We start from the raw sequence: 14,991 nt of genomic DNA, 5'->3' as shown, positions 1-14,991 counted from the left end.
GGGCTTCTAGAAGGGGCGGGGCCTCCAGATTCGAGACCTGGAACGACCGGGGCGGGTCTCGGGGCGGCCCAGCCGCCGCCTCCAGTTCTCCCCACCGCAGCGGCGCCGGCGGCGGTGGCGGCGGAGGAACTCGATACGCACCGACCGTCCTCCCGTCCTAGCCGAAGCGGAAGCTGTAGCCCGCTCTGGGCCGGGGCCATGGGCGCCCCGCGCCGCCCGGGTCATGAGGACGGAGGCGGAGGCAGCGGGGCCGCCGCTCGAGCCCGGTCAGTGCCTCTCTGTGGGCCCAGTCCTCACCCTAGGAACGAGGGGGACCCCGCCCTAGCGCGGGGCAGGGTCCAGCCGCGCGACCTTGGGCCGACTGCCGCCTCGCCCCCACACCCTCCTCGCTCCAGTCAGTGGGGGTTTTCTGACACTCGCAGGAGTGCGACCCTTGTCAGCATGGTGGGAGGGTCCGGGTAGCAGGGGCGCCACCTTCCCCAGAAGCGAAAAGTCCTGCTGGAGCCCCCTTGGGAGCTCCCGTGCCTTGGGGAACCGTGAAAGACTGAGGCTGAGAAGAGCGGGGAACTGGCCGAGAGCGCCGAGCCGTGGAAGGGCGGGTGTCCTGGCCTCCCAGACTCGGCGTTTTGTCTTGCTCCTGTTCTTCGCCGTCTGGTTCCCTTTGCCACGCGGTAGCCTGAACCCTTTTGGGGCGGAGACCCGGGCTGGTATTCAATGCCTTGGCGGTTAGTTTGCTTGCCCAACAAGTAGGGGAGGGGGAAGACGTGATTCCTGTCCTGCTTAAGGGCAGGGCTGATGAGAAACGGAGTGCTAGCTAGTAAATCAGGTGAAGTGCCAACTGTGGAAGAGGTCAACAGCATGTGGGACACTGACCTTCGGGTTTCACTCCCAGGGAGTTTCTCTTTTGTGTTTGCTGTGTGGAGTAGGGGATTTACATCCCTCCTTCTGCAGTTATCTAACCCTGTGATCTTAGACAAGGTACTTGCCTTTCCTGAGCTTCAGAGGAGGAATGGCTCACATTCGCAGGAGCTTTCTATGAGGCAGGCAGGCGCTGTGCGCAGTTGTTTACAGGCAGTGCCTCGTTAATCCTCATAACGACTCACTGAAGTAGGTGCCCACTATGATGTGCACTTTTGCAGCTAAGCAGACTGAGTCCGAGTTGGGTTAAGTATTCAAGGCTAGTGCACTACGTGTCTTCCTAAGTGACAACCACTAACTGAAGTCAGGCCAGCAGCCCCTTGGCTCCAGGCATCAACATCTGGCTGTGGGCTAAAGCTGTTATGGGGAGAAATGCCAAGGCCTCGCCTAACGTTATCATCCCCAACATGAGCATCTCTAGGTCTGATCTGCCTTCGCCAAGACTGGAGATGGCCATGTGGGAGCTGCTGGGCCTCAGGATCAAGAAGTTCTAGAGCGGGGCAAGAGGAGGAGGGGCAGCTGAGTTTCTCAGGGCCCTAGAGAGCTGCTGTCCTGTGCCATATTTTACAGCTGGACATGGGAAGGCATGGGCAGAGTCACAGCTTCGCAGAAGATAGCCCAGCTAGTCAGTGTCACAGCCCAAGCCACAGAGTAAGGAGGGACCCTCACACAGAGGGCTGTAGTCTGGAAGCCTGGGGTGTGGAGATTGAAGTGACAAGTCGGCCTGGGCATCTCAAGGTATGAGGTCTTTTTGGAAAATGCCTTCCATTCCCCAAGTATATCCCGAGTGCCTGCCCTGGGCTGAGGGCTGGGACGTGGCAAATGCGACCTCATCCCCGTCTGCCGCTGAAGAATTCTCATTTTGTTCAACAGGGGAAAGCAAAAGCCTCTTTAAGCACTCCGTATTGAGGGGTCCTGAGAGTGAGAGGGATGGAGACAACATTAACATTTCAGAGTAAGGCAAGCTTGTCTAGCCCGCAGCTTGTGACCCAGGACAGCTTTGAATGTGGCCCAACACAAATTCGTAAACTAACTTTTTCTTTTCTTTTCTTTTTTTTGAGAATGGAGTCTCACTCTGTCACGCAGTCTGGAGTGCAGTGGTGCAATCTTGGCTCACTGCAGCCTCTGCCTCCCAGGTTCAAGTGAGTCTCCTGTCTCAGCCTCCCGAGTAACTGAAACTACAGGCACATGCCACCAAACCTGGCTAATTTTTTGTATTTTTAGTAGAGATGGGTTTTCACTGTGTTAGCCAGGATGATCTTGATCTCCTGACCTTGTGATCTGCCCGTCTTGGCCTCCCAAATTGCTGGGATTACAGGTGTGAGCCACTGCACCAGGCCACAAATTTGTAAACTTTATTATTTATTTATTTTTTTCTGCAATTTTTTTTTTTTTTTTTTTTTTGGACAGAGTTTTGCTCTTGTTACACCGGCTGGAGTGCAATGGCGCGATCTCGGCTCACTGCAACCTCCGCCTCCTGGGTTCAGGCAATTCTCCTGCCTCAGCCTCCTGAGTAGCTGGGATTACAGGCATGCGCCACCATGGCCAGCTAGTTTTTTGTATTTTTAGTAGAGATGGGGTTTCACCATGTTGACCAGAACGGTCTCGATCTCTTGACCTCGTGATCCACTCGCCTCGGCCTCCCAAAGTGCTGAGATTACAGACTTGAGCCACCGCGCCCGGCTGCAATTTTTTTTAAGCTCATCAGCTATCATTAGTGTTAGTGTAGTTTATGTGTGGCCCAAGACAGTTCTTCCAGTGTGGCCCAGGGAAGCCTAAAGATTGGACACCCCTAGATTAAGGGCTGTTCAAGAGCAAAAGCAGGGGAAGAAACAGTACGAGTAGAGAAAAACAAAAAGGCAGCGTGTGGCTGCTGTGAGGGGTTCTTGAACAGGCAGGCGCTCACCGTGACAGTGCAACATCCTGTGTAGAGCTCTCTCTTTGCTCAACTCTTTGAGGGCAATTATTTCAGAATATGCGTCCCCAGGGGCCAGGGCTTGGTTGGGTCTTTAGTCACCTTTGTGTCCCCAGAGCCTAGCACACAGTGAGTGTTTCGTAAGTTTATTTCTTCTGGCCTGGCACGGTAGCTCACCCCTGTAATCCCAGCACTTTGGGAGGCCAAGGGAAAGACTGCTTGAGCCCGGGAGTTTGAGACCAACCTGGGGGACAGCATAATGGGACCCCATCTCTATAAAAAAATTTTTTTTTAATTAGCTGAGTGTGGTAGTGTGTGTGCCCATAATTCCAGCTGCTTGGGAGGCTGAGGTAAGAGGATCCCTTGAGCCTGGGAGTTCAGGGCTGCAGTGAGCTCTGGCCACACTACTGCACTCCAGCCTGGGCAACAGAGTGAGACCCTGTTTTAAAAGAAAAAAAAAAAAGGTCATTTCTTTTTTTTTTTGAAACGGAGTCTTGCTCTGTCTCCCAGGCTGGAGTGCAGTGGCACCATCTCAGCTCACTGCAACCTCTGCCTCCCGAGTTCTAGCCATTCTCCTGCTTCAGCCTCTCAAGTAGCTGGGATAACAGGCGCTGGCCACCACACCCAGCTAATTTTCGTATTTTTAGTAGAAATAGGGTTTCACCATGTTGGTCAGGCTAGTCTCAAACTCCTGACATCAAGTCATCTGCCTGCCTTGGCCTCCCAAAGTGCTGAGATTACAGGCGTGAGCCCCTATGCCCTGCCTAAAAAAGTTTTCTTCCAGCAAATGTTTATTGAGTTACTATTAAACATCCAACACCAGTGACTGAGAATAACAGTGAACAAGATTAGCAGGTTTCCTGCTGTCTTAGTTCATTTGTGCTTCTATAACAAAATACCCTGGACTGGGAAATTTATAAACAATAGAAATTTAATTTCTTTTTTTCTTTTTTGGAGATGGTGGTCTCACTGTTTTGCTCAAACTGGTCTCAAACTCCAGGGCTCCTCTTGCTTTAGCCTATGAGTAGTTGGGATTGCAGGTGTGTGCCATTGTGTCCAGCTCTAGAAATAATTCTTCACAGTTCTGCAGACTCTGAGGTCCAAGATTAAGGCACTGGCAGGTTCTGTGTCTAGTAAAGGCCCATTCCTTGTAGGTGGTGCCACCTAGATGTCCTCACGTGGTGGGAGGGACAGAAAGGGGATAAACACTGTGCCTTTACATGATAGAAGAACAGAAGAGCAAAAACAAAAAAAAAAAAATGGCCTATGCTAATTTCCTCCAGCCCTCTTATAAGACACTGATTCATTGATGAGGGCAGAGCCCTCATAACTTCCCAGAAGGGCACACCTCTTATTTGTTTGTTTTTGGGTGTGGATATCTTCTACACCAGTGTTTTCGTACCACTACAATGGAGATTAAGTTTCAACATGAATTTTGGAGAGGATACTATAGCACCTGCCCTCAGGAAGCTTGCAGTCTAGAGACAGTGTCTTGATGCAGTTGTTACTTTTGTCAAGCACTGTGAAGGAAACAACAAGTACGATGCTGAAGGAAAGTCCCCTCATTTCTCAAAGTCTTGGTCAGAAAAACCTCTTAAGAAGAGATTTTTGAGCTGGGACCTGAATGACTAGAAGGGGCACAGCCTTGAGAACAGCAGCCAAGACAGAGTTCCGACAGAGGGAGCCACACATGCAAACGCCTTGGGGTGAATGAAGCCTTGATGAGTTAACAGGTTAACTAGACCACAGGTGAGGGCTGCTGAGATGAGGCTAGTGCCCCAGGTTAGGCAAGGCCCTAGTAAGGGGTGAGAACTTTAAGAGCAGCGGGAAACTATGAATGGGAATCCCTATGGCTGCTGTATGTAAAGGCGGGAGAGGTGCTGGGAGTGGAATCTGGAGCAGGGACAGGCAGGAGTCAGTGCCACTGAATCCATAGCAGTGATAGGAGGGGAACATGTGAGAGCCTTGAATGAACAGCCTGAGTATCTTGGAGGTATCTGGGGTAAGAGGAAGGAAGGGAATGAGGCCTCAGCCCAGCCTGGGCGTAGCATACCAGGCCCCAGCTTGGGGCAGGGTTCACATTAGCACCTGCAAAGGGCTTTATGAACATTCTTGTCCTTAGTACCCACATCACCCTTCAGGCTGGCGTCTGGTGTCCATTTCATAGGGGAAGAAGCAGGCACAGAGAGGCCAGGCGACCCAGCTAGCAGGAGGTCTGCATTGCCCATCCTATTGTGCCTTCCATGGGCCCTGCTGCACGTGGAGGAGAAAGAGGCCAGGACCAGTGATAGGTCACAACCCAGGAGGGCACAGACAAGCTCCATGCAAGGGCCATATTCTAGGAGGCAAAGCCTGAACTCAAGCCTGAAGGAGTACAGATGAGTGAAAGGGTGTAACCAGCCTGTGATCAGGGAAGGCCCTGGAAACGGTGGCCTCTGAGCCAGGCCTTGAAGGCTGGGGAAGGTCAGACATGGGAAGGGAGGAACTTGGGATTCAGACGAAGCTGGGTAGGTTGGAAAGGCCAGGGCATTAGCACCTGCAAAGGGCTTCATAGACGTTCCTGAGATATAGGCCATATCCCAGGACTAGTGAGTGACTGTTTTAGATGGTGCACGCAGGGATGGAGGGGAAATGGGGCTTGCACAGCAGAAGGGCTCCTAGGGTGGCTCTGCACAGAGCTGGTCACACGGTCTGGGAGAGGCCCGCCAGATGAGGAAACAATGGGGGCTGAGTTTTCACGTGCTGAGTGAGTGTCCTGAGTGAGTAATGGGTGGTGACCAGCAGAGAGAAGTCCCTTCCTTTTTAGACTCTGAACTTTGTCCAGATTCATGAGATGGCCTTGGGGAGAGTCCTGCATGCCACATGCCCATCTGCCCCCACCTCAGGGCCTTAGCACATGCTGTTCCCCCATCCCCTCTAAGGCATACCCCCACCATTTCTCCCAGCCTAGGTCTCTATTTTTCTCTTATGTTTGCTTGTTTTTGCTGTCCATCAGGATAGTGACTTTGTGTCACTGCTGTATCTCCAGTACATACACCAAGCTTTTGGGAAATATTTGTCAAACTGAATGACTGAATCAGACCAAAGTCCCCCCTTTGGGGATGGCCAGACTCATTCCAGCAAGAGGAAGTCAGCTGTCCAGCCCCCAGCCACCCAGGGGCACAGCTGAGACTGGAACACTAGGTCAGGCCCTTTCTGCTCCACCTCACAGCCTGGCAAACACAGACAAAGAGGTTGCCCAGGGTTGGTGGGGAATGGAGCTCACAGGAATATTCCTTATGCTACACAGCTCATGTGACAGCTCCCTTCTCCTGGCCATGGTCTCACACCCTGGTGGTCCTGGAGTCTTTGGAGTCAAGCAAACCTTCAGGGGCCTCATGAACTCAGATACATGTGTCTGCTGAGTGCCTCCCATATGCCAGCCTTGGAATGAAAGCAGGAAGCAAAACAGTCCCTGTTGACTGGGCGGGGGTGGCTCACACCTGTAATCCCAGCACTGTGGGAGGCTGAGCCAGGTGGATCACCTGACATCAGGAGTTCGAGCCAGCCATGGCCCACATGGTAAAACTCCGTTTCTGCCAAAAATACAATAATTAGCCAAGCATGGTGGCACGCACCTGTAGTCCCAGCTACTCAGGAGGCTGAGGCAAAGAGAATCGCTTGAACTCGGGAGGCAGAGGTTGCAGTGAGCCAAGATTGTACCACTGCACTCCACCCTGGGCAACAGAGCAAGACCCTGTCCTTCCTCCTCAGAGCTCCCACCAAAAGAAGGGCTTTGAAGAGTAGGCATGGCGGCCAGTGAGTGCACATGTGGGTCCCTGGGCCCAAGAGGGGCAACACTGGAGAAGTGACATCCAAGGGCAGGAGATAGCTCAGACACCTGGGAAGCCTGTATGTCCAGACAAAGGGACCAGATGTGCAAAGGCCCCGGGGTTGTGAGGGATCATGACAAGGAGGCACGGAGGCAGAGGCTGCCAGGGCAGCAGCCATGAAGGTGGTCTTAAGAAATGTGGGGCCCTTGGTGCACATTTTCAATTTTCAATTTTGTAGGATTTTCAATTCAGTAGGGCTGACCTGCTTTGGCCGGTGTTTTGGGGCAATCACTGCTATTATAGCAGCCTGGATTTCAGGGGGGTGCTGAAGGATTACAGAAAGGTCCCTGAGCAGCCTCTGCAGGGTCTAGGCAGGAGGCAGTGACACTGGCTCCGTGAGGGTGGCTGTGGTGGGCTCTGCGTTGAAGGTCTATGACCTCCCTCTTTCTGCACAGGGGACTTTGTGCAACTGCCTGTGCCCATCATCCAGCAGCTCTACCACTGGGACTGTGGCCTGGCCTGCTCCAGGATGGTTCTTCGGTGAGTGGGGCCAGGACTGGGGTCCCAGGTGCTCCCCATCTACATCTCCTGCTCTGGATTGAGACTGGGGTGGGATCCATTGTCCATATAGTTGTCTTTGGTTAGGGCTTACAGGAGGCCAAGCTTCTACCTGGGCCTAGTCCTACCTGCAAAAGCGAGCAAGGAATGGACCAGGCCTCCCTGGTCTCCATGCCGGTAATGCCTGGGGATTCACGGTGGCCTGGAAGTCCCAGGTGCCCAGGCCTGGCCCACAAGGCAGCCCCATGACTGTGACAGGAGGCCCTCCACCCCCCTACCTCTCACTTCTGGGAGGCGGGTGCTGACGGTTGAGCTGAGGCTGTGTGACTATCACAGAAACCTGGACGGAGAGCCAAGAGGGACTGTAGCAGTCAGTCAGCTTGTGTAAGAGTTTTCATTTGGCTTCCTGGAACCCCAGGGCAGCTGCCCCTTCATCTGTTTTACCTCCTGGAATTCCCAACAAGATAAAATTCAACAAAAGGGTTCTGTGCCTAAAATTTTGAAAACCACCGATGTGATCCAAGGACCTCTTTTTTTTTTTTTTTTTTTTTTTTTTTTTTTGAGACGGAGTTTCGCTCTTGTTACCCAGGCTGGAAGCAATGGCGCGATCTCGGCTCACCGCAACCTCCGCCTCCTGGGTTCAGGCAATTCTCCTGCCTCAGCCTCCTGAGTAGCTGGGATTACAGGCACACGCCACCATGCCCAGCTAATTTTTTGTATTTTTTAGTAGAGACGGGGTTTCACCATGTTGACCAGGATGGTCTCGATCTCTTGACCTCATGACCCACCCGCCTCGGCCTCCCAAAGTGCTGGGATTACAGGCTTGAGCCACCGCGCCCGGCCTAGGACCTCATCTTAAGAGATGAAGCTAAAGAGGCCAGAGAAGATGGCGAGTTGCTCAAGGTCACAAGACACAAGAGATGTGGGAAGCAGAGTTCAGACCCTCCACTCTGGAGCCAGGATGGTGCCCAGGCAGCCTGGGCAGTGTGTGGGCAGGACCCTAGGGTCTTATGATGAAGGAGGGAGATTTCTGGGGAATGGGACCTGTGACAGGGGCTCTTGGGCAGTAGGTGGAGGGTGACCCAGACCATTTAACCCTTGAGAGTGAGCTGAGCTCCCCAGCGCATCTGCCCACAGGTACCTGGGCCAGCTGGACGACAGTGAGTTTGAGAGAGCCCTGCAGGAGCTGCAGCTGACCAGGAGCATCTGGACCATTGACCTGGCCTACCTGATGCACCACTTTGGCGTGAGGCACCGCTTCTGTACCCAGACCCTGGGCGTCGACAAGGGCTACAAGAACCAGGTGAGCGGCCAGCCACCGGGCCTTCCTGTGTGAGGCCACACAGAGGTGTAAGGCTGCGTGGTTCCAGTAGTTGGAAGAGAGAGCAGTCAAGGCCTAGACCCCCAGGTAGATACCCAGGTATGCAGAGACCAGGGAGCCAGCAGCAAAGAGGCTAGAGGCAGGATTTGGGAGCCAGTCGGAGCAGGTGACCTTGCAGTCTGGCTTGCCCAGAGTATCTGAGGATTAAATCCTGGCTCCTGTCCGGCTGCCTTCTACAGCCCTCAGAATGTGCAGAGGCCACTTCGTAATATCCTCAGCACAAGGCAGGTCCAGGGCCTCTGAGAAAGTCACTGACCTCATCCGGCCATCATTTGAACTTTTTTTTTTTTTTTTTTAAACCAGGAGAGTCAGTTTTTCAGCTGGGTAATTAGTAGTCTAGAAGAAAACCAAAATACCATCTTTTCTTTTTTTTTTTTTTTTTTTTTTTCCTTTTGAAAAATAATGCCAACATAGCCACACCAGCAGAGTGTTCTGTGGACAGCACTTAGCTAAGCCAAACTGTAGTGGAGCTGTCCCAGGTGGCTCAGCCTCATCCCCCTTGCTTATTCGCTGCAGGCTCCTGCTCAGGCCTGCCAGAGTGTACAAGCCCCAGGGTGACAGATCCTCCCCGGGGGTCAACCTGAGCCCAGCTGCCCACCCTCTCTTAAGCATCCCCTTCATGCCTCTATCCTACATCCCTGCTCCTGCTTAGGACAGGCAGGTGAACTGCACGTACCGTCTGCCCTGGCAGGTGTGGCTCCTTTGCCCTCTGTTGTCTTTGTCTCCATAACATGCATTTTAGTTCCTTCATCCAAATGGAGTGAGGGCAGCCTGAGTGGTGGCCACTCCAGCCCCCTCTTCTCTGTTTAGTCCTTCTACAGGAAGCACTTTGACACAGAGGAGACCCGGGTCAATCAGCTGTTTGCACAAGCCAAGGCCTGCAAGGTGCTGGTGGAGAAATGGTGAGCCCCCCCACCTTCCTAACTGCCCTTCCTCTCACACCTGCTCACCCACAGATCTGCAGTGGGGAGGCCTCTGGATGGCATTCAGGAAAGGCTGGGACTCTGGAGCCAGGCAGAACTGGCTGTGGGCTCTAGCTTGCCCCCTTGAACCTTGGTTTATGGAGATCAGTGGGGCTACAGGACCCAGGCTCTGGCCAGGGGTAGATCCGGAGCAGGTGCTGGAGGGACAGGTGACTGAGAGAGACTGCAGCCAGCCCTTGGGCTGCTTGCAGAAAGACAGCATGGGACAGAACACAAGAGCCCTAATGAAAGGGCGATGGCCTGAGAGGAGTGTCCTGGTGCAGTGACTGACAAGGGATAGGGAGCAGGGAGGACCCAGTGTGTAGGCTACCTAGGAAGGCCTGGCTTCCAGATCTGCCTGCAGGCTGCCGTGACCTTACAAAGGCCCTCCCTTCTCATCTGTGTGCATTGGGGCTGGATTTAGGAAGACCCTGGCTGCAGTTTGCCCAGATGTGAATGGTATTCTTTTCTGGGCTTTGTGGGAGTGGGGCTCAGGCCTGCTGCCTCTAGGTCAGGCGTCCCCACACTACGGCCCGCGGGTCGCATGCGGCCCCCCGAGGCCATTTATCCGTCCCCCCGCCGCACTTCAGGAAGGGGCACCTCTTTCACTGGTGATTAGTGAGAGGAGCACAGTATGTGGCGGCCCTCCAACGGTCTGAGGGACAGTGAACTGGCCCCCTGTGTAAAAAGTTTGGGGACGCCTGCTGTAGGTCCTGGGCAGGCTCCCCTGGACACCACTCTTTTCAGATTTCCCCTTTTTTTGTGGATTTATATTTTCATTATTGACATACTATAATCACATGATAGGTGATTTAGAAAATGGTGGGGGTGGAATCTTCATTCACCCTTGACCACATGGGCACATTGGAAGGAAAGGGAGCAAATGTTTGTTTAACGGCCCTCAGCTGTTGCGGTCTCTGTTTCTCCGGGGAGGAAGCTGAGGATGGTAGAGCCACCCCCTGCATTTTGGCCATGCCATGATCTGAACCCATGCTTGTTATTCCTTGAAGCCTGTAGCTTTTCCTTCCAGCCCAGCCCCTGCTTTTTCCCTATAGCTGAAATCCCACTCTTGTACACTGCCACTGGGAACTTAGCCAGCTATTTTGTTTCGAAGACCAAATGGAAAAATGGCATGTTTCCGTGGCCAAGGCAGCAATCCAAACTGCCACATGACTCAGCCATGGTTGAAGCTGGGCCAGGCCATGTGGTACTGATGCTGCCACTCCTAGGGAGGGCCCCAAGTGGGTGAGCAGCCCCCACCAGCAAAGATGCGGGAGCTCGTGGCCTAAAGCTCCCCCTGCCCACAACCCCATCTGCCCTTTGCCCCTCTGGGTGTTTTCTTTTTCCTTTTTTTTTTTTTTTCTTCTTGAGATAGGGTCTTACTCTGTCATGTGGGCTGGAGTGCAGTGGTGCAATATAGCTCATTGCTACAGCCTCAGGCTCAAGTGATCTTTCTGCCTTGGTCTTCTGAGTAGCTGGAACCACAATCTTGTGCCACCACGCCCCACGCCTGGTAAATTTTTAAATGTTTTTGTAGAGACAGGGTACTGCTGTGTTGCCCAGGCTGGTCTCTTAACTCCGGGGTTCAAGCAGTCCTCCTGCTTTGACCTCCCAAGGCACTGGGAATACAGGCGTGAGCCACTGTGCCCAGGCCCCTTCTGGGTTTTAATTTCGATTTGCTGCCTGCTGGAAGGCACAGCGTAGGGTAGCACCTTCTGCCAGTAAGGGAGGCTCCAGGCAGACATCACTGCTGAACTGGAGTTTCCACTGGAAGCACTGTGGCCCAGCCCTTCTGGGCAGCCCCTTCTGCCACAAGGAGCCTTAGGAAAAAAGTAAAATAGCTCTTTCAGAGAAGCATTTGGTTTTGAAAGTGTCTAAGCCATGCTTGGCTCAGATTTGGGAGATTAGATTGGGCTGGCAGTTTTCAGTGTAAACCACCCATGATTTAGGGTTGAGGAAAGACAGGGCCGGGCAAAAAGAATTCACTAACCAGGCTGGAGCACAGCAGGAGGTGGTTTCTGTGTACTGCTTTAGTGGCCTTGACTGGGCCCACCTGGAGCTGATGTACTGTCTCCATGAAGGGCCCGACAAGGCCAGCTCATCTTTGTGCACACTCAGACCCACACACCCCTCAACCGTTCCCCTCCTCGGCTCTAGGCTGAGCCTGGGCCACGGTGACAGAGCAGGGAGTTCAGGGCAAAAGGAAGAGGAGCTGATCCCCAAGCTTTGTAACAGAGAAACAGGCACAAGCAGGGATCCGGTTGAGGGATGGGAAATGGGAGCCTAGCAGCACCAGCTGACCCCCCTCCTGCCCACAGCACGGTGAGCGTGCAGGACATCCAGGCGCACCTGGCTCAGGGCCATGTAGCCATCGTGCTGGTGAACTCGGGGGTGCTGCACTGTGACCTGTGCTCCAGCCCTGTCAAGTACTGCTGCTTCGCCCCCAGTGGCCACCGCTGCTTCTGCCGCACTCCTGACTACCAGGGCCACTTCATCGTTCTGCGTGGCTATAACCGAGCCACTGGCTGCATCTTCTACAACAATCCAGCCTACGCCGACCGTGAGTGCTGCCTGGGGCGGGTGAAGCAGGGTAGTCCACATTCACTGTTCTGTATGCCCAGTGACCAGGATTCCCACCTATTCAATCTAGCATGGCCAGGGCCTCCTTCCCCACCTTTTCCTCAAAGTCCCTGCTCTTCCTGGGCTCTTGTCACTGGCGCCACCCTTCATGTCATGCAGGCAAACCTGCCACAAACTGTGCCAGCCTCCTCTATACCCCGGCCACCCCTCCCTCCCACACCACTGGCCCCACGCCATTGCCCAGGTCCCTGCCTTACCCTCTCATGTTGCACAGGCTGCACCCCTCCCCTAACCCCCCAGGATGGCCAGCACATTCCTCAGAAAGAAAAGCCTGGCCAGAGCCAGCCCTTGCTGTAGACCCATCCTGGCCTGCCTATTGCCCTCCGGGCACAGGGAAGGGCTTCCCTGACTCTCATAGACTGGACTCACATAGACACCTCCTAGACACCCTGATCACATAGACTTAACCCATCTATGTGGCCTAGAGCATGTTTCTTCCCCTCTCTGGGCCTCACCTTCTCCAACTGCTCAACTGGGGAGGAGTCAGAGAAAGACCAGAATAGACAAGGAGGACTTGAAGACCAGAATAAACAAGGACGACTTCCTGAGGGTGGAGGGCTTGAGCTAAGAGGAGTGGCCAAGCGGGTGGGACACAGACCTCACCCAGCTCCCCCGGACACCGTTGGTGGGGTAGGTGCTCTCCTGCAACCCACTGACCCTGTTTTGCCCTCCCCACCCCAGCAGGAATGTGCAGCACCAGCATCAGTAACTTTGAGGAGGCCAGAACCAGCTATGGCACAGATGAGGACATCCTCTTTGTCTACTTGGACAGCTGACACCAGGAGCCTGGTGTGCCCAGGCCCTCGGACCCCATCCCCACCCCAGCTGGGCCCACTCAGGATGCCCTGGCCCAGGCCTGGGGCTGCTGGGGCTGGAATGTGGAACTGCAGCCTCAGCCCATCTGGCAGGGCCCCGGGAACTCTGGGAGACTGTGGCACAGCTGCTTTGTCTGCCAGTGCCCTGTGTTGTCATGTCGGTCACCCCAAGCACTTGCTGGCTGCTGGAAGCATCCCCCAAGACCCCAAGCCTGACTCCAGCTGTACCCACAGAAAGTCCAGCTCCAACAGTGCCCTTGTTGCCTTTGAGCCAGACCCAAGGCAAGGGAGAGGCTTTGTCTCCCCACAGACCGCAGGACTGGGCCTGGAGAGAGAAGTCGCTTGACAGATGCCACTTGTCAGGATAGTATGTGAGTGTCTGGAGACAGCATAGCTGACCCCAACCCCCCCAGCACTGAGGACCCCTCCAGGCTCTTCTCTCCTGGAAGTGCTGAAGATGCCTCTGTGCCCCATGGTTGATGACACCACCACTTCCTGCCTACCCATGGGCCCAAGTTTCTGTGGCTGGTTTCAGAGCATCTGGTCCCTGCCACCCAGCATAGACACACCTCACAGCTGCTTTGCCATGCAGAGCCCTGGCCCCTGGGGACTCTTAAGCCCCCCACAGTCCTCCAGGTCCTCCAGCTCTGTCAGATGGAGGGGTCTCGGGTGTGACCTGGGCCTGGATCCCACTGGTAGGCCTGATGGCTGGCAGCAGTGTGTGCTCTGGAAATAAACAGCAGCTCTAACCCCAGAGGGATCCCTGCACCCAGGAGGCCTCCCAACAGCAGCCTAAATCCTCACAGTGGGGTCTGCCCTGAGATGGGGACCCCCTAGTACTTTAAGGTTGCCTGCTAGGGCCTGTGCTCCAAAGCAACGGGCAGGGGCAGCCTGCAGCTGCCCACCCAGCCTGGTCTTCACACCAGGTTGCACAGGATACTGGGTCTCTTCTATCTTGATGGAGAAGAGGGGTTCCTGCCCAGGATCATACAACACAGCAAATAGCATAGAGCTCTTCCTTCGGTTTTGGTTTTTTTCTTTTTTTTTTTTTTTCCTGGTTGGGATCAGGGGTTGTTTCTTTGAGATTTAAGTTTTCATTTTTGAGGGGTAATGACCTTCAAGTAAAACAGTAATAGCAAGAGTGAAGGTACTTTGGAACCACCAATACCTCTGCACAGGGCAGTTAGCCAGCTCAAGTTCTTTTTTAAAGAAAGGGACTTGGCTGGTGGTTTGAGTACCCACCCCTTCACTTCACAGACAAGGCAGTTGGCCCAGTCTGGGGAGTCTGCCCAGGACAGTGGTGGGGCTGGGCCTTAAACCCCAGTCTATACCTAAAAAACTAAGGGAAATGGATCATTCTCAAAGGGGCAACAGTGACACCATCTCTGCACTCCTGGGTCCTGGTCTTACAGTGCCCAAGGCATGGCATGGTGGCAGCTGGACCCTCCCCCATCAGGTGGCTCTGGTGGTAGAGGTGGGCTCTTTTTAGGAGGGTGCTCGGACCACACAGCCAAATTGCTCCTCAACCCTAGACAAAGCCTTGACCAAGAGGGAGGTGCTGTTAGCTGGGCAGCCCTTCTGGGTTTCAGAGACTCGTGTGGGCTCCAGTCTGGTCTCATCTCCATTGCCTTAATGACAGGTGGCCCAGGAGTACCCATGCACAGCAGCTGTGGGGTGTGGGCATCTTCAGATGTTCTGGTAAAATTGTGAGATTAGCTGTATGAAGGAAACCAGTGGGAGGAAAGGAAGTTTTCAGGATGGCAAGATTTGATTCAGACACAGTGCACATGCTACTAGGGCTGTCACTGGGCAGTGGCCTTCATGGAGAGTGGTACCAGCACCTCAGTCCATCCAGGATATTTAGAAACACTCAGTCTCTGGTCCCAGAGGATGGCTTCTCAGGGCATGCCACAAGTTAAAGTCACCTGCCTGGAAGATGAATGAGAAAGCTGTCCATTCTCAAGACCCATCTGCCTAGGGAAGGTCACAG

At 54.0% G+C, this 14,991-nt stretch overlaps 1 protein-coding gene across 2 annotated transcripts; it reads left to right on the top strand.

Moving 5' to 3' along the window:
* Positions 1-18: 18 nt before the first annotated feature.
* GUCD1 (guanylyl cyclase domain containing 1) lies at positions 19-13,707 on the top strand. Of its 2 annotated transcripts, none has more exons than XM_010349231.3 (6): positions 19-266; positions 7,101-7,185; positions 8,341-8,506; positions 9,395-9,486; positions 11,865-12,106; positions 12,868-13,707. In XM_010349231.3, exons 1-6 carry the CDS (start codon positions 224-226, stop codon positions 12,960-12,962), a joined length of 723 nt encoding a protein of 240 aa, XP_010347533.1. In that variant the 5' UTR covers positions 19-223; the 3' UTR covers positions 12,963-13,707. The 2 variants fall into 2 exon arrangements, with proteins under 2 accessions (XP_010347533.1, XP_010347534.1); XM_010349232.2 differs by having other exon boundaries at positions 145-266; positions 12,871-13,707.
* Positions 13,708-14,991: the final 1,284 nt, after the last annotated feature.

The sequence above is a fragment of the Saimiri boliviensis genome, chromosome 21, assembly GCF_048565385.1.
Source record: "Saimiri boliviensis isolate mSaiBol1 chromosome 21, mSaiBol1.pri, whole genome shotgun sequence".
Classification (NCBI taxonomy): domain Eukaryota; kingdom Metazoa; phylum Chordata; class Mammalia; order Primates; family Cebidae; genus Saimiri; species Saimiri boliviensis.
The sequence above is the reverse complement of the archived record's forward strand: the minus strand, read 5'-3'. Positions and strand labels throughout refer to the sequence as shown.